Source organism: Gobius niger (assembly GCF_951799975.1).
Source record: "Gobius niger genome assembly, chromosome: 19".
In the NCBI taxonomy this organism is placed as follows: domain Eukaryota; kingdom Metazoa; phylum Chordata; class Actinopteri; order Gobiiformes; family Gobiidae; genus Gobius; species Gobius niger.
This window is the reverse complement of record NC_136870.1, coordinates 24,017,345-24,044,882: the sequence shown is the minus strand read 5'-3', so window position 1 is coordinate 24,044,882 and position 27,538 is coordinate 24,017,345. Positions and strand designations below refer to the sequence as shown.

The 27,538-nt window shown below is 40.4% G+C and overlaps 1 protein-coding gene across 4 annotated transcripts in view; it reads left to right on the top strand.

The window, feature by feature from the left end:
* The window catches only part of LOC306978590 (paired box protein Pax-2a-like), a 97,237-nt gene extending 75,456 nt beyond the window's left edge, over window positions 1-21,781 (top strand). For 2 of the 4 annotated variants that reach the window (XR_013793900.1, XR_013793901.1), the window contains exons 8-11: window positions 13,584-13,685; window positions 18,948-19,034; window positions 20,853-21,000; window positions 21,534-21,781. Coding sequence is in view for 2 of the 4 variants with exons in the window: in XM_079577227.1 (XP_079433353.1) it covers window positions 13,584-13,685; window positions 18,948-19,034; window positions 20,872-20,984 (302 nt within the window). In the remaining 2 variants the exon portion in view is untranslated. The remainder of the gene's footprint in view (window positions 1-13,583; window positions 13,686-18,947; window positions 19,035-20,852; window positions 21,001-21,533) is intronic. The other 2 variants (XM_079577227.1, XM_079577228.1) reach the window with 1 other exon arrangement.
* The last annotated feature ends 5,757 nt before the right edge of the window (window positions 21,782-27,538 follow it).

Below are 27,538 nucleotides of genomic sequence, written 5' to 3'. Positions count from 1 at the left end.
CAGAGGTGCGTTTGTTTACTCTCCAGGGGCAGCACGGACGTGTCAGGCACAATCAGGCCGTAAGCATAGAATTAAGACTTTACATTGCAGGCGTTGAGCACTTCCGTTCAACTCTGACGCCCCAACAGTCAGTCCTTCACCAGCAGAGGGCGGAGCAGCGAGAGAAGTTACTCCGGTCACAGTGAAGACATATTTGTTATTTTTTAGGTAGACGTATCAGAAAAGGAAAAGCTTGTGTTTTATTCTATGCATTGGGCAACATGTTACATGATGTGGCATTTTGCCTTTTGAAGAATCCTCGAAGCAAAACAACTTCAATCCTCCATCAGTTCCAGTCCAGTCAATATTTTCTGGACAACTGAGAACCTTCACTAGCATTTTTAAAGTGATTGTAAGTTTGCAAAGTGAGGAGAGATACAGTGATTTTTTTAAGTAAACAATCAAACTCCTCCCCTCTTTATTTGAAAAGCCCTTCTTAGTTTGCAAAATGAGGAGAGCAGGAACAGAATTTCAAAATAAAATCAAAATAGACGATCAAGCTCCTCCCCCTCCCTTCTGATTTGAACTGACTGGCTGGTTCACAGGAAAAGCTCATCTTATTGGTTGACGCAGGAGGATACCAGACTCTGATTAGTTGCTGAGATCCGGGAAGGAGGGACTTTCAAAAAAATAATATATATTTTTGCTTACTTTACATCAAAATGCAAGACTAGGTGGTTGATTTCGGGGGGGAAAAAAATATATATATACATACTGTATATGAAAAATAAGCTGAGAGATCCACTATAATTCGCTGGCTTTGAACATGATCTGAATATTTAGGAAAACTAAAAATGTGTTTATTTCCCCCCATTATTCTACAAATCCATTTATCTATTTCTTTCACAATCACTGTAAAAAATTTCAGCCGTAAAAGTGGAAAAACCTAATCAGTTTTCCAACCAGCTGCACCGTGATAAATCTGAGCGAATCAAAGGGAAAACTTTCGTGACCCACTGTGTAAATAAAGTGGATTTGGATTCAAGCGAGGTCAAAGAAAGATTAATATCTCTGCCAACTTCCCAAAAATCCCAATCTTTGGCACCAAGCTCTTCACGAGTCATTTATTGTAATGGATTATGCAAATGAGCGCACACATCGATGGCTGTGGTGAGTCTAATCGCTGCTTGGGAAAATACATTTTAGGGATGAGGCTCATAATCTTTGACGCAATTAATTTAGAAATTGGATCTCGGCCTAAATACTGTGAAGATAATTTAGTGTTTTTTTGGCTTTAAATTCTTGCGGTTTGGGCTTATCGCGGCAAAGTAAACCCGCAACAGTCGCACCTGAGCAGCCGAAGGAAGCCGAGCAAAGACCGCTAACCAAATACTAATTACCAGGAGAGCGGCGGCCATCTTTGTTCCGACGGTTTGACCTTTGTGAGCGCTTTGCTTCCGCTGTAGAGGAGATTAAGAGACAGGAAAGCGTGGCGTTTTCATATGCCGGCAAACACAATTAAAACGGCGCGACGCCCGCTTAATCCGCTAAACACGCAATTTTGGCGGCGACCATTAAGTGTTTACGGAAAGTTAATGGGAAGTTTTAGTGTCGCCGCGCAGACAAATGGGACACAGGTGAGTGAACGGAGGAGTCACAGGAAGTGCTTTCGAGATGGCGGCGAAACTGGCGAACGCGGCTCGTGGTGAAAAAGAGGGAATGTTGTTTGATTCGAGGTTTGGCTCAATGAGTTGTTGGATTTTTTTTCGTTGCTGCGAGGGTTGTAAAACATTAACAATAAACAAACAGGTTGTCCAGACTTTGGGTCACACACTCCAAAAACGAATATTGACTTTTTGTATTTTCAACACTATTTACATTGTGTGATTCTCATTGAAGACACGTGGAAACAAAAACAGTTTAAATAATTAAAAATATGTTTTCTCCAGTTTGGTTTTTTACCCAAATCTAAAAGCTTCTTGACTGGAGCTCACAGTCTTCAGGCCAGTTCTTATCTGAAAAGTCATGGTTACTTTTTTGTCGCTTTGTCACTGTGTTTTATGAAGCGTTTTTGTCATGATTTGGTCGTTTATTGTTACTTTAAGATCACTTCTTTTCCTTTGCTTTTTTTGATGCGTTTTCATCACTTTTTTATAGTGTTTCAGTCATGTTTTTGTGACTTTTTTTTCTAGTATTTTTGTCACAGAATCTTTTTTGTAGTGCTTTTGACACTCTTTTTTGTTGCTTTTTCGTCCTCGTTTTCATTTCTATTTTGACACTTTTGTTCAAGAAGCTTTTAGATTTGGATAAAGCCAAACTGGAGAAAAGGTGTTTGGTTCAGAGGTTAACTCTGAGTGCAACTTTACCTTAATCTAAAAGCTTCTTGACCGGAGCTTACAGCCTATAGGTAGCCCCTATATAACGGTTCATTTAAAAGCTAAGATTATAGCCACGTCAAATATTTTTCTACGTTTGAATAATTTTAACCATTTTGCATTTAAAGTAACTCATATTTGAGCAGCATCAGCTTCATGTCTGTATAAGCTATGCAGCGGTGGAGTGATCTGCTAGAAAATAGTCCCTCAAAATGCGATCATTCATGTGATGAAAGGTCAGTTTTATTCCAAAAATTATTCTACACAGACATTTATATGGTTAGTCTGGTGTTATAAGTGATTTGCCTCAGGTGCTCTGTGGAGCGGGTCAGACTGTTTTTAATGCAGGCTAGCTGATACCATAGAAATGCGCTAGCCTTGCATTAGCCTAGCGCCACGAAACTCTTCAAATAAAAGAACTGCATGAATTACAAAAAACAATATCTCTATAAATCAGCAACACTCTGGATGACTAGGAAATGAGGCCCTATGTCAAAAATCCTGAAATATCCCTTTAAGTTTTTTGGTCAGGCAGTGTGTTTTTGCTCATGAAATAAGAAAAAACTGCTTATTTCGTAGCTAATCCAACTAGAAATATGAAAAGAATCCAAACTCCACTCGCAGATTGACTCAACTTCCATTATGTTTAATCCCAGTGGTTTGAACTCATCGAGACGTCATTCCTCGCCGTGCAGAGTAAGAGCGAGCGTCTGGGAATGACTAATGCGACACCTCCGGAACATCCCCTCCGTCCCATTAACTCCTCGCTCCCTCGTCGCTAATTGAACCCCCTTTGTAAAGCCGAGAGGGTGAACTCTCGTTTGAGGCGGTGACACTCTGCCTCCGTCCACTGAGCAGCGAGCACTGATCAGAGCCGCGCTCGCCGACAGTGACAGGCCCTTTATGACAAGAGGAAACGCACCTCCACTTCGCCCGACGGGATCACTGCGAGCAGCGCGGAAATTAATGCTCAAAACTCCACCGCGAAAACGACCTAGCCTTTGAGCGCTCCTTTGATAATGAACGACTTTGCGGCCGCGCTCGGGGAATTAAAGCAATTTGCCTCGACAAACATTCTTTACTTAGTCGTAATTAATTGGCGGGCAGAGATTTTTTGGCTTTTGATAAATTGCCCCCGTTCGGCTGTATATAGCCCAGAAAAATGGAGGTCAACGATTTACTCTTTTCTTTTCTTTTTTTTTCACTGGTGGTTGTTTTGTTGGAGCAAACATGAAGGTGTCCCTGTCATGCTAAATTTAATACTCGTGCAAAAAAGCGGGAAAGAAGGAAAAAAATGTGGGTGGTAATGACTTTGTCTTTGCGCCAACAACAAAAGAAGGTCACCCCAAGCGCTCTGTTTGATAATAAAATGTTAATGATAGAGGATTATGTTTCCCTTTTGTCTTGGGGTGTGCTTCTAAAACTTGACCTTTTTATTAGAGCTTTTTATCATGTTATATTGTTGTTGTTTTTGAGCCGTTTGCGTACGTTGAGTATGAGAAATCTTGTTTAAAGGGGCTAGATGCAAGTTAGCCATTTTATACTCACTACTGCCACCTCAGGTCATACATGTAACTGCATCTTCTACATTAAGCTCGTGCATGACGGCACTTCGGACCCGAATTAACACCTTTTTGAGTGACAGGATTTTAGAGGCAGTTGTGGTGAACAGGTCTGGGCTCATTCTACACATTAGGACAGGGGTAGGGAACGTCAGGCCCGGGGGCCAAAATCGGTCCTCCATCATCAAACTCTGGCCCTCGAGATGATTTTGAGAAATATTATGACCCAAATCATAGATCAAATACCTGTTAAAGTACTCTAGAAATGTTAAAAATGCTGTCAATTCCTTAAAATGTCTTAGCAGAGCACCCTTATAGGCCATAATCCTAAAAGAATACTCTAAGAATACTAAGAAATGACTTAAATCTACTTGAATTAAGAGATTAAATCTAAAGATTGAGTGGATTTGGTCTGGCCTTAAAGCAGATAAAACCTATTCTTGCCAATGGAACAAGCACAAGTTTTTTCTTAATTCAGATTATTTTGTATAATTTCAAGTGAAAAATAAAAAATTTTTACAGTAAATGTTAATTTGGTTGATTTCCAGTGGGATTTCTATTTGTTCCATTGGCATTGGTGTTTTTATCTGATCTTAGATTAGTTCAAACCGACTCAAATATCACACAAAAAATAGACCTTTATTCAAGCCATTTTAAGTAATTTATCTAATTTACGATGGACATTTTTCCAGTGTATATGATGTACAACACTGGCATATGTAGAAAATGATGATTTACTTCAATTGCTTCAATTGGAGGGTCCGGCCCTTGGTCTTTGGACGATGAAGAAAACCGGCCCTCCACCAAGCAAGCTTGCCGACCCCTGCATTAGGACATGGCTGGAACATGTAGGGGGAGGAAAATACATAATTTTAACATTTTTTAACTCTGTATAGTCCCTTTAATGCTGCAACACCAGTTTATGCACTTTTGTTTTTGTGACCATTTTTCATGAGCTGAGCTCAAAGATACAAGGCAAGTTTATTTGTAGAGCACAATTCATACACAAGGCAATTCAAAGTGCTTCACAGTTGCATAATTACAAGAAAAACGAGAAGAATCCACAAAAACATCAACCTAAAATGAATCAATTACAGTAAAAGGCAAGAGTGCAGATAAAATACTTTTAGTCATATGCATTGGCAAAAAGAACTGTTTCCAGCCTGGATTTGAACATTGTCAGGGTTGAGGCCTGTCTCACATCCTCGTGAAGACTGGTCCAGATTTTAGCTTTAGCCTCAGTGTGTTTAGTCCTGACTCTGGGAACCACCTGGAGGCCCCGCCCTGAAGTTCTCAGGGCCTGAGATGGTTCATACGGCTGTAACATGTCAGAGATGGACTTTGGTGCTAAACCATGAAAAGACTTGTAACAAGCAGAGCTGTTTTAAATTCTATTCTGACAGGAAGCCAGTGCAGAGACCGGAGCACTGGACTAATACGGTTCCTGGTTCTGGATGTTCTGCAGCTTCAACAGTGAGCAGCCGTTACAGTCGTCTAACCTGCTGGAGACAAATGCATGGATAAGTCTCTCTAAGTCTGGTTTTGACACTATTCCTCTGATCTTAGTGATGTTTTTCAGAAGGTAAAAAGCTGCTGATGTTTTTGCTCTGATGTGGCTGTTTAAGTTCTAGTCTGAGTCCATGATTACTCCTAGATTTCTAACCTTATTTTTTGGTTATACAAGGCATTTTCTCTCCACACAAAAGACCCAGTTCTCTCAAATATTGTTCAGAATCCAGAGGGTTGTTGGATTGTCTGCCTTTGGAGACGGCTTATGATAGAGAATGAAATTTCAATGCCCGGGCTCTGGTGGATATTCCTGCAGTCTGTAAACCTATCGTGCACTTCCTCAAAACTTCTGAACTGAACACTGAACACTGAACACTTCAGAGTGGCATATCTGCGGCAAACCTGGGGGGAACAAAGAAGCGTTCACTAACACAGATGTAGACAGATTTGTGAGTCATTAAGAATAATTAGTTCTGCTTTAAAACACACCTGAATCTGATCCAAGTAACTCATGCCCCTAGAGGCCATAAGCGCCACTGCAAGTGTCGTAGCAAGTTGCGTTTTTTTTTACTCATTAATTGTTCGTGAGAGTAAATACTACGCTGACAGAAAAGACAAAGGGAGAGAGGGATATTGTACATCCAACTACACAATGGAGATTTGTTTTTTCACTCAAACTTGGCTGTAAATACTGTTTAAGTGGCGCTAGCTCGCAGTTAGCTTTGCCCATTAGCCTCTTGTTCGTGATTCCATTGGTGTGTACAGGGAAGGTTTCCATCCCATTAACACTTGTATTACCACCAAAGGGACTCCGGAAAGGATTTATTAAGGTAAACAAGTTACTGAGTTCTGCTTTAAATAACGGAAAAATCAACATGCGCTAACGAGGCTAACACCACATGCTTGTTATAGCATCAAGTTCTTATTTAATGTGAAGTGAAACCAATGGAGAGGTTTAAGTAAGTATAAGTAGGCTATGTAATTTATTTGTCATTGTACAGCAAAGTATTCAAGTGTTAGTCCTTAGCCACTGCGACTGAGCCACTGTGGGCCAAGCTGACCAGCATGTATTTGGAGATAGGGAACACCTGGCTGCCTTCAGGGATCTTCTGAAACAGTGCACCTCTTCCTGGGTTTGCCCCTGTTACAGAGCGTGGTGTCCTGCACTGGTCAGCTCATCCACCTCCTCCTTTTCCTCCGTGTTTTATAATGAGGCTCGACCAAAGTGCCATTTCTCTGAATCCGTTCCCACAGAAAGGGAGCGAGTGGGAGGTCATTGACTCCTCAGGCCTCGGAGCAGAGTTCAACCTAGACCTAAATGAGCCGTAATGGAGATCGAACGAGAGTCCAGAGAGAGTTGGTCGTTAGTATCGAGTATTGACCACTCCGTCCGTCCGGGGCTGACTCCAGCGTGTGGGTGGGAAACATATTAGGTTTGTTTCTTGTCATTTATTTGGATAATGTACAATTACATTAGGCCCGAGAGGAAATATGTTTATATCATAGTGAATTGATCCAAGTTTTGATGCTGTTGGAAGGAATTCACTTGATTGTTTCAGGACTTGTTTATATCCAATCTAGATGATTCATTATGTTTCGTAAATGTATATTGAACTGAATATGCCGACTTCAGCCGACTCCATTTTGAGCATCCACAATTGTATAGTTATGAATTTTGAAAGAAAAAAAGAATGTAAAATGCTCAAACTAAACTAAACCAACATTATTGTTCTGTTTCCTGATTCTAGACGAGAAATATTTTAGTAAAGGTATAGAAAAACGTTCAAATCGGAACCAAGTATTGTTAAAGCAGTACTCAGTGACTCTTGCCCATGAGCGCCACTGCAGGTGTCGTACCATGTTTTTTTACTCATTAATTGTTCGTGAGAGTAAATATTACACTGACAGAAAAGACAAAGGGAGAGAGGGATATTGTACATCCAATTACACAATGGAGATCATTTTTTCACTCAAACTTGGCTGTAAATACTATTTAAGTGGAACTAGCTCACAGTTAGCTTGCCCGTTAGCCTGTTAGCTTCTTCTTTGTGATTCCATTAGTATGTATTGGTGGCTCTGACCCGGTGCAGGAAAGTTGCAATTGTGGTTTTCTGGCCAGAGTCACCAGGGGGAGATGAAAGACCCCCCAATCATCCCTTTAACACTTGTATTACCCCCACAGGGACAAAGAAAAGGATTTATTATGGTAAATAAGTTACTTAGTTCTGCTTTAAAGTACCGGTCCCACAGTATCCAGCCCTGGTCTTAGATAAGATTAAACCTTTATTTTGAAACAAGTACATTTGTTCTTAATTCAGTTTATTTTGTATCATTTCGATGTAAATGTGAATTTACCAGATTTCAAGTGGGATTCATGATCGTTCCATTGGTTTCCACATTTTGCATCTGAGTCGGTTTGAACTAATCTAGGATCAAATTCAACATAAAGAACCTTTTATTTAAGAGATTTAAAGTCATTTATTTAAGGTGCTAATTTTTCCAATGTAGTTTATTCTTCAATCATTATGTACATTACACACACACATACACATAATATAATACATATCCTTTAAACTTAATGGACCCTTCTGTTGTTTAAAAGTATTGTAATTGCAATATACAATATAGTTATTGGATATTGACATTTTGCCTCATATTGCACAGCTCTACGTATTGTCCACTGTAAGGAAACTGTAAAGAAAAGTGAAATTGGTGCTGGTTTTGGGAAATTATAAAGGCTGCCATTATTTCGGCTTCATTATGTCTTTTTCAGATAAAATACTGTCTCCACAAGGTTGTGTTATGTATAAACCTAAATAGCAGGAGGTGATTCCTGTGTTAGTTTAGACGTTCATCTTCCTGTCTTCTTTTAAAATGTGCACTGTGACCTGAATCTTGATTTTCATATATATATATCGCTTATTTGCTTGGGGGGGAAAATGCATCTAAAAGATAAAACATTGAATTCAAAGATCGAAAGACAAAAAGAACCTCCTTTTATCTTCCGTCTGCGATCAAAACTCTCTTTCCCCAAGATCCCTCTGCTACAGTTTGCCCAAAAGCCTAAACCTCTGCTCCTGCGCAGCTTAATCCAGCGATAAGAATATTTACTTTTATTAATGGCGTCTGTCTGCGGCTCGCGCTCCCCCGGCTCCTTTGACTCCTGTGCAGCGGCTTGTGGATAACTAATTCTTCTTGCAAATGAAGGTCCGCTCCGTGCCCAGTCTGGTGTGGAGGAGCTGTGGCGTTTTTAACCGAAAAGGATGGTTTCAGACAAAAGAGACGAGGGTCGAGAAGAAGAATGGACGCCGCGAACGGACATGAGGAATGAGCGCAGGGTCTGTTCAAAGATAATGCAGATTTAGAGCGACCTATAGAGAGAACGTGTACAGTACATTTAATCATTTAGCTTTAGAATAGAAAATGAATTGTCCTCATGAAACTAGTCCTTTGTGTAAAAAAAAGGGTTCCCTCTTTAAAAACACATTGCAGTTTTTTGTAATTATTTATTTTTATGCTGCAGTCAGGAGTGTCCGCTGCGTTTTTTAAAGCAGGACTAAGTAACTTTTTTTACCATAACAAATCCTTTCCGTAGTCGTTTCGGGGGTAATACAAGTGTTAATGTGATGATCGGGGGTCTTTCATCTCCCCCTGGAGTCTCTGGCAAGAAAACCACCCATGCAACTTTCCTGCCTACGAACCGGTGTCACCAATACACACTAATGTAATCACGAATAAGAAACTAACAGGCTAACGGGCAAAGCTAACTGCAGGCTAGCGCCACTTAAACAGTATATTTACAGCCAAGTTTGAGTGAAAAAATTCTAATCAGTTATATTCCAAAAATTATTCTATCGACACAGACATTTATATCATTAGTCTGGCATTATAAACTCAGCATAATGAAAATCACTTACATTCACTTGCTCAGGTGAAAAGCACCCAGCAATGGTGTTCTAGGGTTAAAATGAGCCCTCCCATAGGGAAGCATGTTCCTTGCCCATTGGGTAAGACCCAGGACACCTCGGGGTCCCTCCAGAACAGAACAGGCGGCGTCTGAGTAGAGATGTCCAGACTTCCCGATCCAGTGACCCGGCCCCGGATAAAACGGAAGAAAATGGTGGATGGATAATTTATTGAAAGACTTTTCAAAAGAAAGTACAAATCCGTTTAAATAATTGTTAGTGCACAAAGGGGACAAACCCTCTTCCTTGTCGTGATTCATTGTCATTTAACAGCACATCTGCACGGCGCCACCTACTGTTCTGGAGTGTGCATCATGAGGCAAAATATTTTAACTTCAGTGATGTTTTATAAATGTAATGGAGTAAAAATTAAAAGTTCTTAACACAAACTCTTAAGAACAGTACTTAAATGTTGGAATTTAAATTAGTCCAGCAGTTTAATATTCCGCTTTTGTCGAAACCATGGTTGTTTCCAGCTTTAACCCGGGTCGATAGTTTGTTATGAAACAGGTCTCAGGGACTGTCCTTATGGAGTGTGTGGTGTTAAAAAAACATCTAAATCACTGCATTATTACATTAATTTAACCGAGGAATGATGTATTTTGAAGCCACATAGTCAGACCGTACGAGCCGTTTGCCGAAGTCGAGTTCCGCCACAAACTGTTGGCCTTTGGGAGCGGTGGGTCGCGGTGGGTCAGGGCGGTCCGCGGTCCGCTGTGCAGAAGCCAACAGTCAGCGTCATTGTTTGCTTTGTGGACGCTTCTGCGCGTCCGGACCTCATTACGGAGAATAGGCTCACACTGTAAAGCCCGTATTAAAACCAAGGGGGCCCTCGCATTGAACTGAAGCGGGTCACCGGGGCCCGAGCCAGAGACGGGACAATCCCAAACGCCAGCTCCAATTACAGCCCGGGGAGAGGAGAGGAGAGGGACGGAGGGCGCTGAAATAACTCGGTAATGAAGAGGCGGGTTCGGACGGAGAGCACAAAAGTAGAAACTGGTGAGGAAGGTGGTTAAATCCGCGCATTCTAGGTCGGGTCTTTGTGAGGATTTGCATAATTTACTCAAATTCAAAAAACGATGTCAATTCTCTGTCATTCAGGTGGTTAATCCTAATAATGAAAACATAAACAATCGGACTTGCATTCCTCCCTCACTGACAAAATGAAACTAAATGTACTTTATTTGAGTATGTACTACTTGTACTTCACTACATTTGAGAGATAGACATAAGGCTTTATATTCCAGAGGCTCTAAAGTAATTAGTAAGTTTTTCCCTGTATATTGTTCATTGTAAAGGCGGAGTAGTGCACACTCCAGAGCAGTAGGGGGTGCTGTGCAGATGTTCTGACAAATGACTTTGACCGCCAACAAAGAAGAAAGTTTGTCCCCGTCAGATTCCCGTACAGAGAAGGGAATTCCGGCACAATACTTTAGTTTTTGAAGTTGCAAAGTCCTACACTGCACAAAGTAATTACCTAGATTAGTATAAACGTCTCAATTTAAGCATAATAATCCAAATTTTAGTTGTTTTGATTAGTAGGTCATTTGTCCTAGATTATTTCACTTGTACTGAGATGTTTTAATACATTTTGTCCTTATTTAAAGTAATTTTCTTTGCCAGTGGAGTAAGAAAATTGGTCTTATCTCATTGGCGATTTTACTAACTTATTTCTTTGTTATACGCGTTATATCATGGGCAAACTTTAACTCTCCCTCAGAGCCTCTTTTTTATGGTTTCAGGTTTCTGAAGCTCACTGAGTGCAACAGATTTCACAATGCTTGTATTATGTATAATGTGGTACATACATTAAATTCTAGACTCTGCCAACTCATTCCAGTGAGCGCTCCTTCTCATAAACACAAAACGAGAAGGAAACCTTTATTAAGAGGGAAAAATTGTCATAGTGTACCAGTTTCAGCGAGGCCTGTAGAGGCCCCGAGATCCGGAATGATAGTTCTGTAAAAAAAAATTACTTTCTTTTAACATATTTAAAAGCTTTTTAAGCAAAATGTATTGATGCGTTATGCTTAAAACCTCTTATGAATGATGATTCACACTGGTCACATGTTGGTCTGGCCCCTGAATGCCTCGCTCTGCAATGTGATCCTGTTGGTGGGTGAATTTTTGTAATTTCTGTTTTTTTCCTTTGTAATTCTGCATTTTTCTTTTGTTTCTGCACTTAAGTTGTATGTTGTATTCTAATTGTGAGTCCCTGTCCATAAGAATTGCACTTCTGGGGATTCCCTCTTACAAAACAGACCTCAGTATCAACAAAACTGAATGATATAAATTATCACGTTTTGTAAATAAACTAATTCATTAATTAAAGCGAGAAAAGTCTAAATGAGTGAAAACCGCTCAAAACCAGATACATTTCCTCAATTCAAGACATTTAAGCCAGTGCTTGATATTTACTTTTTGCAGTGTATTCTACTTTGAATACTTTCTCAAAGTAAACAGTGACTATTTTCTACAGCAAATACACTGTCGCTTAAGTGAATATTTGACAGAGCAACTGTTTTCTAAAATATCTTCTTATAACAAGTCATTTGCTCCATAAATGTGCTTTTTTTGTCGCAACAGCACAAAAATGAAAAAGGCCGCACCAAGACCTTTAATCCTTTGCTCCATCCGAGCTCAACCACCAGAAAGAAATGAGCCGCTAATACGACGCTAATCAAGCAATGAAGCCTTTCTATCTTTGCAAAAATACCGTATCTGTTGAACAATGCCATTTTCCACGCGCTGGGAGGTTTCCCATAAACATCCCAGTTATTACCGCAAATTTCCTGTGAAAGCAAAAAATCATAAATAGTATCAACACGATGCTAAATGACTGTACTTAGCTCACTTAGCCGCTAACCAGAAGCACATGTGAGGACGAAAGGCCGCCGCGTTTCATCCGCCGGAATCTAAAACTCTATCGTGTTTATCTGGATAATGACAAATCCGTCGATCAGCTGCGGAAACAGAGCTCATTTATTACTGCTCATTCCGTATTATTGAGTTATATTTTTAGCATCAGGATGGACTTGGAGTTAGCGGGAGATTGGTCTGAAGAAGGCGGGTCGGTCTAAAAGATGAAATGATCGACAAATAATAAAGTTCAGAGGAATTAAGCTCTTCTTCACACTTTAAATACATGGGAAAAGATTGCAGTAACGCTATTGGCTTTTACAAACAGTCTTAAAGCAGAACTATGTAACTTGTTTACCTTAATAAATCCTTTCCGTAGCCCCTTTATGGGTAATACAAGTGTTAAAGGGATGATTGGGGGGTCTTTCAATCTGCCCCTGGTGTCTCTGGCCAGAAAACCACCGGGTCGGAGTCACCAATACACACTAATGGAATCACGAAGAAGAAGCTAACAGGCTAACAGGCAAAGCTAACTGTGGGATAGCACTATCTAAACAGTATTTACAGCCAAGTTTGAGTGAAAAGAATTATTTCCATTGTGTAATTGGATGAACAATATCCCTCTCTACCTTTGTCTTTTCTGTCAGCGTAGTATTTACTCTCACGGACAATTAAGGAGTAAAAAAAATGCAACATGATACGACACCTGCAGTGGCGCTTATGGCCTCTAGGGGCAAGACTTACTTAGTACTGCTTTAACCTCTCACCTCAAGTGCATTTTCTCCAGTTTATTTTTGCCCAAATCTAAAAGCATACATCATCCTTGTTTTTCATTTGTTTTTGTTGCTTTTTTGACGCTTTTTTCAAGAAGCTTTTAGATTTGGATTAAGCCAAATTGGAGGAGATGTGCTCGGTTCAGGTGGGGGTTAAGAGGTTAAGGCAAGATTCTTTTTCATGCAGTAGTTAATGTTGAGATTTTTAGCTAGTTTTCTCCCTTAAGTTTTAATGTCATTGTATAAAAAAGATTCAACTTATCCTTTTCTCTGCTTATTTTATCTGCTAGCGACCCTTAGATATCCAGGAAGTAACTAACTTTCCAGCCAGTCATGGACTTAACAATGTTCTGAAGGTTTTTACAAAGGTTTTTGCCAGATTTTTTTTTAGCTTTGAACCGTTAAAGATTCAAGAACTTGCAAATTCCTCCGATTGTTTGTGGCCACGCTCATAGATCGCCATCCCCAGCTCCTCTCCTCCTCGTTTGTCCATTTGTTGTTCGTTTGTTTGCAAGCACTAATGACTTCTGTTTGTTCTTTCCTCTGTGTGCCCCCTCTCAGGTCGGGACATGGCCAACACCACGCTCCCCGGGTACCCCCCTCATGTGCCCCCCACAGGCCAGGGCAGCTATCCCACCTCCACGCTCGCTGGAATGGTTCCCGGTGAGCTACATTTCTCATTTGTAGGGCTGGGTACCGATACCAGCACTTTAAAGAGACTAGATGCAAGTTGGTCATTTTATACTCACTACTGCCACCTCAGGTCATACATGTAACTGCAGTATCTATATTAAGCTCATAAGGTCTACACATTAGGACATGGCTGTAGAAGGTAGGGGAAGGAAGATATTTCATTTTAACATTTTTAAACTCCGTATAGTCCCTTTAATGATACTTGGTTTTCGATACCGATACCTCAACGATACTTTTTCCGACATCTATACTAAAATATGTGTCATCTAGAACCAGAAAACAGAACAATACTGTGTGAAAGTAATACAAATTATGCAAATTTACAATATATGGTTAATCTCCAATGTAAAAAAATTGGCAAAAATGGGGGCATATAGGAAAAAATATTTGCAATGGAAAATGAGCAAAAATTGGGGGGGTAAAACGAAAATAGAGGGAAGAATTTGGGATAAAATTGGCAAAAATGAGGGGATATAGGAAAAATATTAGTAATAGACAATGAGGACAAATTTGGGAAAACAAAAAAAAACAGGGCAAAGAAAATGGGAAAATATTGTGTAAAAATTGGCAAAAATGGAGGGGATTTCGGAAAAATATTAGTTATAGAAAAATGAGCGGAAAATTGGGGAAAACGAGAACAAAATTGGGGCAGAAAAAAATGGGAAAATATTGGGGGGGAATTGGCAAAAATGAGGGGATATATATATAAAAAATGAGGGGGAAAAAATGGGGAAAACAAGAAAAAAATGGGATATATTTGCAAAGAAATAATTTATTTGAGCTGAAACAACCAACTTCCTTCTTCCAACATCAAAACTTCCCCAGCTCCACTCATTTGTGTTCACTTCGACCCATTGACCGACACCTGAAGTGGGAAAATGTCAAAGTTAAAGCCTCTGTGTGGAAACGAGGGAAGATGTTTGGCAGAAAACACTGCTTTAAAAGTTCTATCCAGTTGGATCTTGTTTGTTTTGTGGATCAGAGCGGAGCATCAGCCCGTGAGTTTGCCTGATGGTTTAAACAAGGCCACACTCCGTCGCTCCCTCTTTTCACGCGTCTGATCACGGGCAAAATGTCACCGGCGCGAGGGGTTTCGGTGAAAATGAAAACCAAGAAAATCACCTCCTCGGAGAAATTTAAATATTTGGGGCTGTGCTCCCTCGTCTATCGCGATTCCCGATCCCTGTCTGTCTGAAATCAACCAGAACTGCAGATAAATTAAAATCAGCGTCAATGGGATTCGGACTGGAAATCATTACATCGCCTCAGAATTAACTTTGGTTCTGACAGAGATGGGTCGAGTGACAAATACACGCCTGACCAAAAAGGAAAGTTTCCTCCTGGATTTAACTGTTCTCATCTGCGCTGGAAAAATAATCATCATTTTGAGGTAGAAATTACATAACTCTACTTGGAATAAGTTTGAGTAGGTTTGGTCTTCAGATAAAATCAGATAAAACCTCTTGTAGCCGATCCCAGTGTATATTATTTTTGGGGTCAGGCAGTGATTCCTCCTCATCTTTGTTTTAAAGTGATAGTTTGGAAGTCCTAATGTTTTACAAATGTTAAAAGATGTGCAAAACCAACCACCTGGTCTTGCATTTTTATGTTATGTCGATGTTAACAACCTTTGCAATAAAAGTTGGAAAACTGAAAGTTGACGCTACAACACTGTGATTAATAAATACCAAGACACCACAACAGGGGTTTCCAAAAGGAGAGAAACAGCACCCCCAATTTGACGCTGGTGGTCAAAAAGTGTACTGCATCCATATTTACCATTGAGAATGAATGGATAATATAATTCAATACCTTCTAAATTTTTTACAGTATTGGCACCAAATTTACACCAGTTACCAATTATTAGATTAGCAACTTACTACAACTTTATTTTTCGGATCTGGACATTTATTTAGAAAATGATGTCAAAATATGTCAATTTATGGATATTACTATTATTATTTTAGTAGTAGTGACACTAAATTTTACCAATGATTGTACTAGCAACTCACTAAAACCTTTATTTTCCAGGTCTGAGCCTTTATTTTGAATTCCATACAAAATATATAACAATTAATTAGTTAACAGGCCACCGTTTTTCCATACTGAGACATGTTCTTACCTGAGCTTAGATGAGTCTTCCTGTCTGGTCTTTGTGCAGTTTGTAAAAATGGTGGCCTGTTCCTTTAAGGCGGGGGGTCAGAGGTTAAAGTAATATTCCTGAGTTAAAGTAAGACAATTTTCCTATAAAGTGTCTTTTATATGAAAACATAAAATGGCAGAAATATATGACTTTATATGACGAGCTCCTGCTTGTATAAACCCGGGAGCTGGAGTTTGTTAGTTGGAATAACCACAACATCACATCTTAAATAATCCCTCCACATAATTACTGCGCACTTTTCCTCCTTTCTGTATAAACGAGTCCGGAATCTCGGTAAACAAAAATGGCCCTCGCCCCCTCCCTCCGTCCGCACCCCCCCGCTGTAATTCAGCCGTTAAATCACGTCGGTCGAGTCAAACACACTTTCCCTCTCCATCCGTCCTGGCGTGGCACCCAGATAACGGCGCCCTAATCCCGGCAGCGCGGTGCACAAGCCCTAAGATTTAGTGACAGCGGCCGAACGGCGCTAAAACCAACGCCGCTATACGTATAAGACGCCGCGCTTTATGGGTCTCGTAAAAAAAAAAAAAAAAGGGGGGCTGGAAATGTGTCGAGCGGTTTGGCTGGTTACCTCTGGTCCCAGAAGCTCAGACGGGGATATTCCTGTTTTGCAAATTTACGGCTGTGTATCAGAATGCGCGCGCCGGAGGATATGGGGTGGAAGATTAAGCGCAAATGAACCGACAACGGCAATTTGAGCGGAGAAAAATAGCAAACGCTGCAATTATTTAGGTGATGTAATGCCCTCTGTGGGTTGTTTAGTGTCCCGGTGTCTTTTAAAAGCAAGCACGTTCCGGCGGTTTACGCTTCTTAGTCGAGATGTTTCGCTAGTTTTCTCCCTTTTACGTCTCAGTTTTAATGTGAGAGTAAAGAACAGACCAAACTCACCCTTTACGGTGCTTATTTTATGCCGTTTTATCATGAATACTGACATGTTTCGTATGCATGTGTAGCAAGAAATGCGACCGAGATGGCACTGTATTCCAAATATGGTCATTTCCGTTCTGGGAGACGGCCAAGAAAGGAAATAACCATGTTCTGATCACACTTTGTATGTATGCAGGGGTTCCACAGGGCATTAAAGGGACTATACGGAGTTTAAACATGTTAAAATGAAGAATTTTCATCCCCCTGCATCAGGGATGTCCAAACTGTTTTCATGGGGGGCCACATATAGATCGGTGGTCAGTGCCACGAAACCTTTGACTAGCAGAGGTGTAAACTGTGCCCCATACCTTTATTTAGGCTTAGAACCTTCCTGACAGATCTATCCCACAATACAATGTTACTTGTTAGGTTATTGTGTAGAATTATTACCATCCATCCATTCTTTTTCTTCCACTTGTCCGTTGCCGGGTCGTGGGGGCAGCCTTTGGAGCTGCCCAAATCACCTTGCACCCGCCCCTTATGGCTCCTCCTGCAGGTGGTGGGTCCACAGACAGACGACCTCAAACCGGGCCTGTTGGTCTCTCATAAGGAGCTTCTGAACCGCTCTTTGCCTGACCCGTCACCTATAGGACCTGTTTGCTATAGGAGACCCAGGGGCACAAAGCCCCGAAAAACAGCGCTCCAGGATCATTTGGGTGCTCAAACCCCTCCACCAAGTTATGGTGGCGGTTCCAGGAGGGGTTAGGGTTAGAATTATTACATTTCAAATAAAAAGGACCATCTCTGATTTCATTACATTTCATTTTATTGAGAGCCCCATTAGAACTCATTGCAGGAGCTATTCTACCTGGGGTCCTTCATTTTCATTACAAATGTTTACAATATTACATAACAGAAAACAAACAAACAAACAAAACAACACCACACACTCACAAAGCAAACCGTGGGAGCTCAATGTGGAACCAAGTAAAAACATGTCACATAAAACCTAAAAGAACTGTCAGTAGATATGTAGGGTCGACCTTAAACAGCAATGACAGCATTTTTATCATTACAAACAATTACCAACAATACATTACCTGTAACATTGGTCTGAGGGCCGCATTTGGCCTCCGGGCCGCACTTTGGACACCCCTGCCCGACATGTTCCAGCCATGTCCTAATGTGTAGAATGAGCTCAGACCTCCTCACCACAACTGCCTCTAAAATCCTGCACTGTCACTCAGAAAGTTGTTAACTCGGTCTGAAGTGCCGTCATGCATGAGCTTAATATAGAAGCTGCAGTTACGTGTATGACCTGAGGTGGCAGTAGTGAGTGTAAAATGATCAACTTGCATCTAGTCTCTTTAAGGAAGAAAGGACATACATTTACTTGAATTAAGGTTAAATCGAAAGTTTGAGTAGATTTGGTTTGGTTTTATACAAGATAAACCTCTTATTTGCCAATGGAACAAGCACATTCTTTCTTCATTCCGATTATTTTGCATCATTTCAAGTGAAAAATAAATCTTTTCGAAAGTAAAAGTGAATTTGTCTGATTTCAAGTGGGATTTCTGCACGTTCCTTTTGCATTAGCATTTTGATTTGTTCAAACCGACTCAAATTCAACACCTTAATTCAAGAAATCTTAAGTCATTTCTCATTTTTCCACCATGGTGCTTGGAATTGCCACTGAGGAAGATTCAAAACTAACACAAAGATGCGCGAGTGGGTCAAAATACAACTCAACCCCGGTCTGTTTTTTACGAGAGAACAACATTGTACATTGTGAAACGCTCTAAAAAGTCAATTTTGCAAAAGAACCTCACTTTTAAGCCTGAAATGTCCACTTAAAATCAACAACATTTCAAAAACACAAACTGCCAATTTAAAAACTTCAAAACAAACGGGTTTTCCCTTTGCCCTCGCACAATATTTGGCCACAGCTTGTGATTTACGAGCTGCAAATATTCGAAAATGGGGCAGGGGTAAAGCCGCCGCCGCCCCATCCTCCACTGCTCGGCGTAGCATGACTTAAAATAGAAATAAATTACTTGCTCGAGTGGCTGCGCCGGGACGGCCATCATCTCGGTCAGTTCAAGAGAGGGGGGGGGTGGGATGGGTCGAGACACTGACGTCGCTAATTCGTTTGTTTACTCAGTGATTCATATTTTGTGGGTTTTTTTGTTGTCGTTTTGCAGGCAGCGAGTTTTCGGGGAACCCCTACTCTCACCCGCAGTACACGACCTACAACGAGGCGTGGAGATTCAGCAACCCGGCGTTACTAAGTGAGTAAACATCTGGATGTTTCAATACACAACATTAAAGTTCATATACCTTAACCTCTTAACTCCCGCCTGAACCGAGGGCATTTTCTCCAGGTCAGCTTTACCCAAATCCTGTAGGCCAGTGTAACACTTCATTTGAAAGCTGAGATCTACAAACTCATGTAAATGGATCTTTTTCCTCACGTCATCAGATTTTTTTTCCATCATTTTTTTTGGGGGGGTCGACTCATTTTTGTAACTTTTTTGTCTTTTTTCCAAAAAAAATTGTAATTTTTTTGCCATTTTTGTCACTTTTTGTCACATTTTTGTAATTTTTTGTCATTTTTCGTCATTTTTTATCAATTTTTTGTGACATTTTTGCCACTTTTTCGTCAATTGTTGTCACTTTTTGTGTCACTTTTTGTCACATTTTTGCCACTTTTTCATCAATTGTCACTTCTTTTGTCATTTTTGTCACATTTTTGCCACTTTTTCGTCACATTTTTGTAATTTTTTGTCATTTTTCATAATTTTTTTGTCAATTTTTTTGTGACATTTTTGCCACTTTTTCATCAATTTTTGCCACTTTTTTGTCATTTTTTGTCAATTGTTTTTGTCACTTTTTGTCAATTTTGTGTCACATTTTCATCATTGTTTTCATCTCAGTTCTGTCGCTATTTTCACACCTTTTTTCCGTAAGCTTTAGGATTGGGGTAAAGCCAAACTGGAGAAAAGGTGCTCGGTTCAGGTGGGAGTTATGGGGTTAAAGGGATGTTTCAGGATTTTTGACATAGGGCCTCATTTCCTAGTTATCCAGAGTGTTGCTGATTTCTGGAGACGTGTTTTTTCTTAAATTCATGCAGTTCTTATATTTGAAGAGTTACGTGGCGCTAGGCTAATGCAAGGCTAGCGCTTTTCTATGGTATCAGCTAGCCTGCATTAAAAACAGTCTGACCCGCTCCACAGAGCACCTGAGGCAAATCACTTATAACACCAGACTAACCATATAAATGTCTACTGAACTGCATGAATTGCCAAAAAAATATCTCCAGAATGAAATCAGCAACACTCTGGATAACTAGGAAATGAGGCCCTATGTCAAAAATCCTGAAATATCCCTCTAATTTGGTAAGTGCTGTGTCCATGGATTTTTTTGTTTTATGGATTTTATTGGCCGTCTTGCATATTTCACTCTCTCCATTTTTGATATATTATCATGGTCAAGAGTCGGGCTGGGCACCGTTAAGAAAAAAAAATCTCGATACCAGTACTTTAACGATACTTGACTTTCGATACAGATACCTGAACGATACCTTTGCTAAAATATGTGTCGTCTAGAACCAGAAAACAGAACAATAATGTGTGGAAGATCTGCAAATTCACAATGTAGGGTTCATCTCCAATGTCAAGAAATGTGTGGAAAAACTGGGGAAAAGTGGGAGAAATCGTGGCAAAAATAAAGAAAAAAATATTTTAAAAAATTGAAAAAAATTGAGAAAAAAAAATGGGGGGAAATAGGGAAAATATTGGTAATAAAAATTAGGGGGAAAAATTGGGGAAACGATGAATAATTCGGGCAAAAATAAGAAAAAATTAGGCAAAATGGGGCAAACATTGGGATAAAAAAAATGATACTTAATTTTTTGATACGGTTGGTAACTAAACTTTTCTTCGGATACCGGACTGGTATTGTTTAACGGTTCTCAGCCTGAGTAATGTGGACCTTTTCTAGTTGAATGCCTGAGTCTCGCTTGATTTTCATGTGACGCTGTTGAAAACATCAGTGGAGCCGCTGGGTCTCTGTGGTTTCAAATGCTGCGTTCTTCTGTTAACTTTCAGGTTCCCCTTATTATTATAGTGCCGCGTCGAGAGGCTCGGGCCCTGCCGCTGCTGCCACTGCCTACGACCGCCACTGACCACTACCACCACCATCACCACCACCACCACCAGAGGCTGGGCATCCACATCTGAACCGGGACTGAACCAGGCCGAGGACCAACGCCACTGACCACTACCACCACCATCACCACCACCACCACCAGAGGCTGGGCATCCACATCTGAACCAGGACTACACCGGGCCGAGGACCCGGGCCAAACGGGGGTAAATACAACGCCACTGACCACTACTACCACCACCACCAGAGGCTGGGCATCCACATCTGAACCAGGACTACACCAGGACTGAACCAGGCCGAGGACCAGGGCCAAACGGGGGTAAATACAACGCCACTGACCACTACTACCACCACCACCAGAGGCTGGGCATCCACATCTGAACCAGGACTACACCAGGACTGAACCAGGCCGAGGACCAGGGCCAAACGGGGGTAAATACAACGCCACTGACCACTACTACCACCACCACCAGAGGCTGGGCATCCACATCTGAACCGGGACTGAACCAGGCCGAGGACCAGGGCCAAACGGGGGTAAATACAACGCCACTGACCACTACGACCACCACCACCAGAGGCTGGGCATCCACATCTGAACCAGGACTACACCAGGACTGAACCAGGACTACACAAGGCCGAGAAGGACCAAACGGGAGTAAATACAACGCCACTGACCACTACTACCACCACCACCACCACCAGAGGCTCTGCGTCTACATCTGAACTGGGACTGAACCAGGACTAACTCCAGGACTACAACAGGCCGAGAACCAGGACCAAACGGGAGAATAAACAACATCACTGACCATCACCACCAGAGGCTGGGACTGAACCAGGCTGACAGCAGAGGGCTACACTATGAAGCTGGTTAAACTTAGTCAACCTACACCGGTCAGATTTATCCTGAGACGTGAGCATCTCTGGAAAAGTTGTCCTGTGAGGCGAGTGTTTCTCTGTGAACGCTAGTAATGCACAAGTCGTGTGCTTAAAACATTCTTACCCAACCTGCAATCACTGAAAAATTATAAATATGATCGATGATAGCTCTGAATGGACTATGCCTTTAATTCCATCCTAAAAAGTGCTTGAAACTTTCCTAAAACTAGCAACAAGATACACATCTTCAGGCATTTAAAGACTTGTCAGGGAAAAAATTAGAAAATATGTCCTTCAGCGCCATGAGCGGCGTACGACGCACTGCCCAATGAGAAAAGAGTTCAGTGTCAATGATCTTTGTCATGAATTTAAAGTGATAGTCTAAGTTTGCAAAGTGAGGAGAGATAGAGTGAAATGTAAAAGTATAACAATCTTTAATCAGAAAGCCCTTCTTAGTTTGCAAATTGAGGAGAGCAGGAACAAGATTTTCATCAAGCTCCTCCCCCTGCCTCCTGATTGGACCTGACAGGCTGGTTCCCAGGAAAAGCTCGCCTCATTGGTCAACGTGGGAGGATGCTAGACTCTGATTAGTTGCTGAGACCCGGGAAGGAGGGACTTTACAAAAAAATTATAACTATGTTATTACTTACTTTACATCAAAATGCTAGACCAGGTGGTTAATTTTACACATTTTATAACATTTGTAAAACATGTAGACTTCTAGACTATCACTTTAATACATCAAGTTTAATGTAATTTGATGTGATCAAGAAAAAGCCCATTTCATGTGGTTTTCTAAAACCTAGTGCAACAAATGGAGGCAGTTAATATTCATAAGGGGCCACATGAGAAGTCCGCACCAACAATAACTCAAACTTATATCGGGATATAAGTATAATAAGTGGGGGGTGTATTGCCGGGTCCATAAACAAAAGCTCCAAAATAAAATGAAATAAAAATGTATTGTTTATATCCTGATTTCTTATTATGTCAGTGCCCTCTGCTGGACACCTGTGGAATTCTTTCCTTTTATTCTTATTTAATCTGCCCCCTAGTGGCTGGAGTGAGCATTCTGGTAATTAAAAAAAAAATCATAACTCCGCACAGGAATAGGCTAGAGACTTCCTCTTTTTTTGGCCATAGTTATGAATTTATTCTCTACAAGTTGTGGGCCGGACTGAATCATCTCGGCAGGTCTGTCATAGAGCCATATTCTTGTGTTATACGGGAACTAAGCTAAAGAGTGATCCATCTTCCCAGTCCCACTAAACCTGGGTTAACCCTGAACTCACCTCGTAAACCCTCAAATCCAGCTTCGTAGTTTACCCCTCAGAGGCTGTTTATCCACGACAAAACCGGGACTTTGACCTCGGCCAAGACCCAGGACTGAACCTAAACACTGAAAAGAGACGATGCGGACGATGGACGACTTCATCCACTCGGGAGGATTCAAGACGATTTTAAAGCCAAAAGACTCAAAAATCAAAAACAGGAATTTGCCATCTGAAACACGCTTCGTACGCAATGGAAACTGTGCAGTAACTTATTTAAAAAAAGACAAATAAAAGACAAAATCACCATCACTTTTTCGACAATTCTCCATCAAATCAACACCACCTTTTGTGTTCACTTTGGGACAGCCATCTTGAAACTCCAAATCATTTTCCACCAGACTTTGGCCGGCAATTATTATTTTTTTATTATCGTTTTCTTTTAAACATCAAGCATGAATTTGAATCTCTTCGACGCCATGAGAAGATTAAACCGTTTTTTTTTTCTTTTCCTCTTCTGTGATAAACAATCAAAATGTACAGTTAAAGTGAACGCATCCGGTAGAAGGCGCTATTTGCAAAAAAAACAAGCTAGTTAATATATTGGTAAAGTAATTTTTTTATTTGTTTTTTATATCTACTGGACTGCAGAATGCTTGGCCTAGTGTTTTAATATGAAAAACTGTCAAAAATGTTTGTTCGGAAAATGTCATGAATTTAATGTTGATTTTTTTCTCTTTTTTTTGCACTATTTTTGGAGGTTCGCCACACTGGAGCGGATATTATGCAGAAACGAAAATGCATTCTGACATTTTTGGTGTAATGATTTACATGTGCACTACTGTCTCCGTTGGTATGAGTGAAATACGCAAGTCTTTGGCATTAAATGTACACACTGGAGTACTTTTGGTTCATTGAGAGTTGTTAAAAGGACTCCATAGACTTGTTACTGATTCTATTTGAGTTCCAACAAAAAGCAGAAACTTGACTCAATATGATTTAGCATTTAGCTCAAATACCTCTTTTTTTACGCTAATTTTTTATCTAGAGTCAAATCTCAAAAGATCTGTACATTCATTACTGATTTCAAATGAGGCTTTGACCTCACCTGAATGTGGCTGGCAACATCTGAAAACATCTGGATGATTTCAGGCTTTCATAATTCGTGATGTTTGAATGCTAACGGATGTAGCATGAACACATTGGCTAACGTACTCTGAACACTGCCGTCTTATCTTAGAAAAAGGGCTTGAAATGTGCCTGAATTAAGACAATTAATGCTGATTTTGGGCATGGTTAAAACTGTCTTGAAATCAGATTGCAATTGGAGCAAGTTCATGCAAAATAAAGAAGAATAAGTAAGTTGTTTACCTTAATAAATCCTTTCTCTGGCCAGAAAACCACAATTGCAAATCCCTGCCTCCAGGTCAGAGGCCCCAATACACACTAATGGAATCACGAAGAAGCTAACAGGCTAGCGGACAAAGCTAACAGCAGGCTAGCGCCACTTAAACAGTATTTACAGCCAAGTTTGAGTGAAAATAATGATCTCGGGATGATTGCAGGCCTTTCATCTCCACACCGGGTCTCTGGTGTCTCAGAAAACCACAATTGCAACTTTCCTGCCACCGAGTCGGAGCCACCAATACACACTAGAAGCTAAGGAGAAGCTAACAGGCTAATGGGCAAAGCTAACTGTGAGCTAGCGCCACTTAAGCAGTATTTACAGCCAAGTTTGAGTGAAAAAAAAAAAGATTTCCATTGTGTAATTGGATGTACAATATCCCTCTGTCCCTTTGTCTTTTCTGTCAGTGTAGTATTTACTCTCATGGACAAGTAATGAGTAAAAAACCTTAACATGCTATGACACCTGCAGTGGCGCTTATGGCCTCTAGGGGCATGAGTTACTTAGTTCTGCTTTAAAATAAGATGACAGAACTAGAAATGAGACAAAAAAGTCAAAGGCAAGAAAAGTCTGTCTAGTTCCATTGGCAATAAAATAGTCTCCTCAAAATGAGAAAAACATCCGATAATTCATGCACTTTTAAGTCGTTTTTGTCGATTTCCCAGTGAAAAGTTTCCCGGAGTAGCCGACTTGCTAACTGCTACATAAGGATTGAACACCGTGTCTCCTCTGCGGCCATATTGGATGTTGTCGTTAATCTTACCTTTCTCTTGCTGTATTGTCAGCAAAGTTATTACATTTGCTTTGTGTCATAATTAAGGCCTTAAAGTGATAGTCTGAAAGTAAATTTAAGTGATATGTATTTTTTTGTAAAGTCCCTCCTTCCTGGATATCAGCGACCAATCAGAGTCTAGTATCCTCCCGCGTCAACCAATGAGACGAGCTATTCCTGTGAACCAGCCTGTCAGGTCCAATCAGGAGAAGGGGGAGGAGCTTGATCGTTTACTTCCTGCTCTCCTCATTTTGAAAAACTTACGGACCATCCCTTTAAATGCGACTAAAAAGCATTCAATTTGATTCAAACAATGATATCGCGCACTATTTTTACTTCATACGTTTTGTTGAAAATATAAATATCGTGGTCTAAAACCGGGGGTTCACGTTCATAGTTTTTGATGTAAACGCCGCCATCTTTTCCCCCCCATCGTCTCCTCCTCGTCCGTGAAGAGCACTTGATGTTCTTTCAAATACATTTTCAGTAATTAACACAGTCTATGGAGGATTTCCGGAACGTTCCATGCAATAAGCAGGTCATCGATGTCAGTAAAATGCCTTAAACATGTAGTTTTTTCTTGTCATTTTCCCTAAACGTTGCTTTTCTGTCAAAGTGAATGTACCACATTTGCCAAAGACTTACTTCTGTTTATTTACACTCACTACAGTATTAATATAATCACGATAATTATGATATTTATTATTATTATTATTAGGGCAAACCCACTCTATGTATGAACTCTATGCAGGTGGTCAGCGAACGCATCATTCAGCTGGGAACCTAATCGTAGTTAATTTAAATGCTTTTCTTTGGTAGTTTTTTCGTGTGTTTGTGAAGGCACCTCGTTGTAAATAATGTTCATGTAAATCACGGTCATCGCTGGACTCACTGTACAAACGATTAAAGTGTTGCAAATCTTTTATGACAAATGTCTCCTCTTTTTATTCTCACTTAGCGTCATTTAAAGGGAAAAAGTCAAACTGAGCAGTCAGTCAGCTGGTGGGCCATATCGTTTTACCGGTTTTTCTCACTGTCTGACATGAAACCAGAATTAACTTCTTTTTTTTTTAGGTCAATTACAATATTAAAAATTATTTCTTTTTGTCAAATGCCAGAAGAATGAGAGATAGAATTTTTTAGAAATGCTTTTGTTTTGGATTTCTTTCCACAAGCTTCTCACAATAGTTGGCAGGAGTCTTGGTCCATTCCTCCAAACAGAACTGGTGTTACTGAGACCACCTTGCGTGCCTATGCCTTTTCAGCTCTGCCCATACTTGAATGAGATCAGGACTTTGTGATGACCACTTCAAAACATTGACTGTGCTTTTCTTAAAGGGACTAGATGCAAGTTGGCCATTTTATACTCACTACTGCCACTTCAGGTCATACGTGTAACTGCACCTTCTATATAAAACACATGGATGACGGCACTTCGTACCCGAATTAACAACTTTTTGAGTGACAGTGCAGGATTTTGGAGGCAGGTCTGAGCTCATTCTACACATTAGGACATGGCTGGAACATGTAGGGGGAGGAAAATACATAATCGTAGCATTTTTAAACTCCATAAAGTCCCTTTAAGCCACTTTGTAACTAGTATTGGCCGTATGCTTTTCGAATTGTCCATTTGGAAGACCTGCGTCACCGTGTAGGTGCACTGTGGAGCGGGTCAGACTGTTTTTAATGCAGGCTAGCTGATACCATAGAAATGTGCTAGCCTTGCACTAGCCTAGCGCTACGTAATAATATAAGAACTGGACCAATCCAGCCCTCTAGCACAAAACCTTTGGTCCCCAAGATGATTTTAAGAAATATTATTATTATTATTATGCAAAATAGAGATCAAACACCTATTAAAGTATGAGTGTATTACTGTCAGTCCACTGCAAATAAGTAATTAACTTGAGCATAATAATCCAAATTTGAGAAGTGTTTCCGAGAAAAGATGTTGGGCTTTTGGCCTAGATCAGGGGTCGGCAAGTTTGCTCGGTGGAGGGCCGGTTTTCTTCATCGTCAAAAGACCAACGGCCGGACCCTCAATTAAAGCAATTTAAGTAAATCATCATTTTCTACATATGCCAGTGTTGTACATCATATACTGGAAAAATGTCCATCGTGAATCAGATAAATTACTTAAAATCGCTTGAATAAAGGTTTTGAATAAAGTTAAATTTGAGTCAGTTTGAACTAATCTAAGATCAGATAAAAACACCAATGCCAATGGAACAAACAGAAATCCCACTGGACTTTTACTGTAGAAAATATTTATCTTTCACTTATAATTATTCAAAATAATCTGAA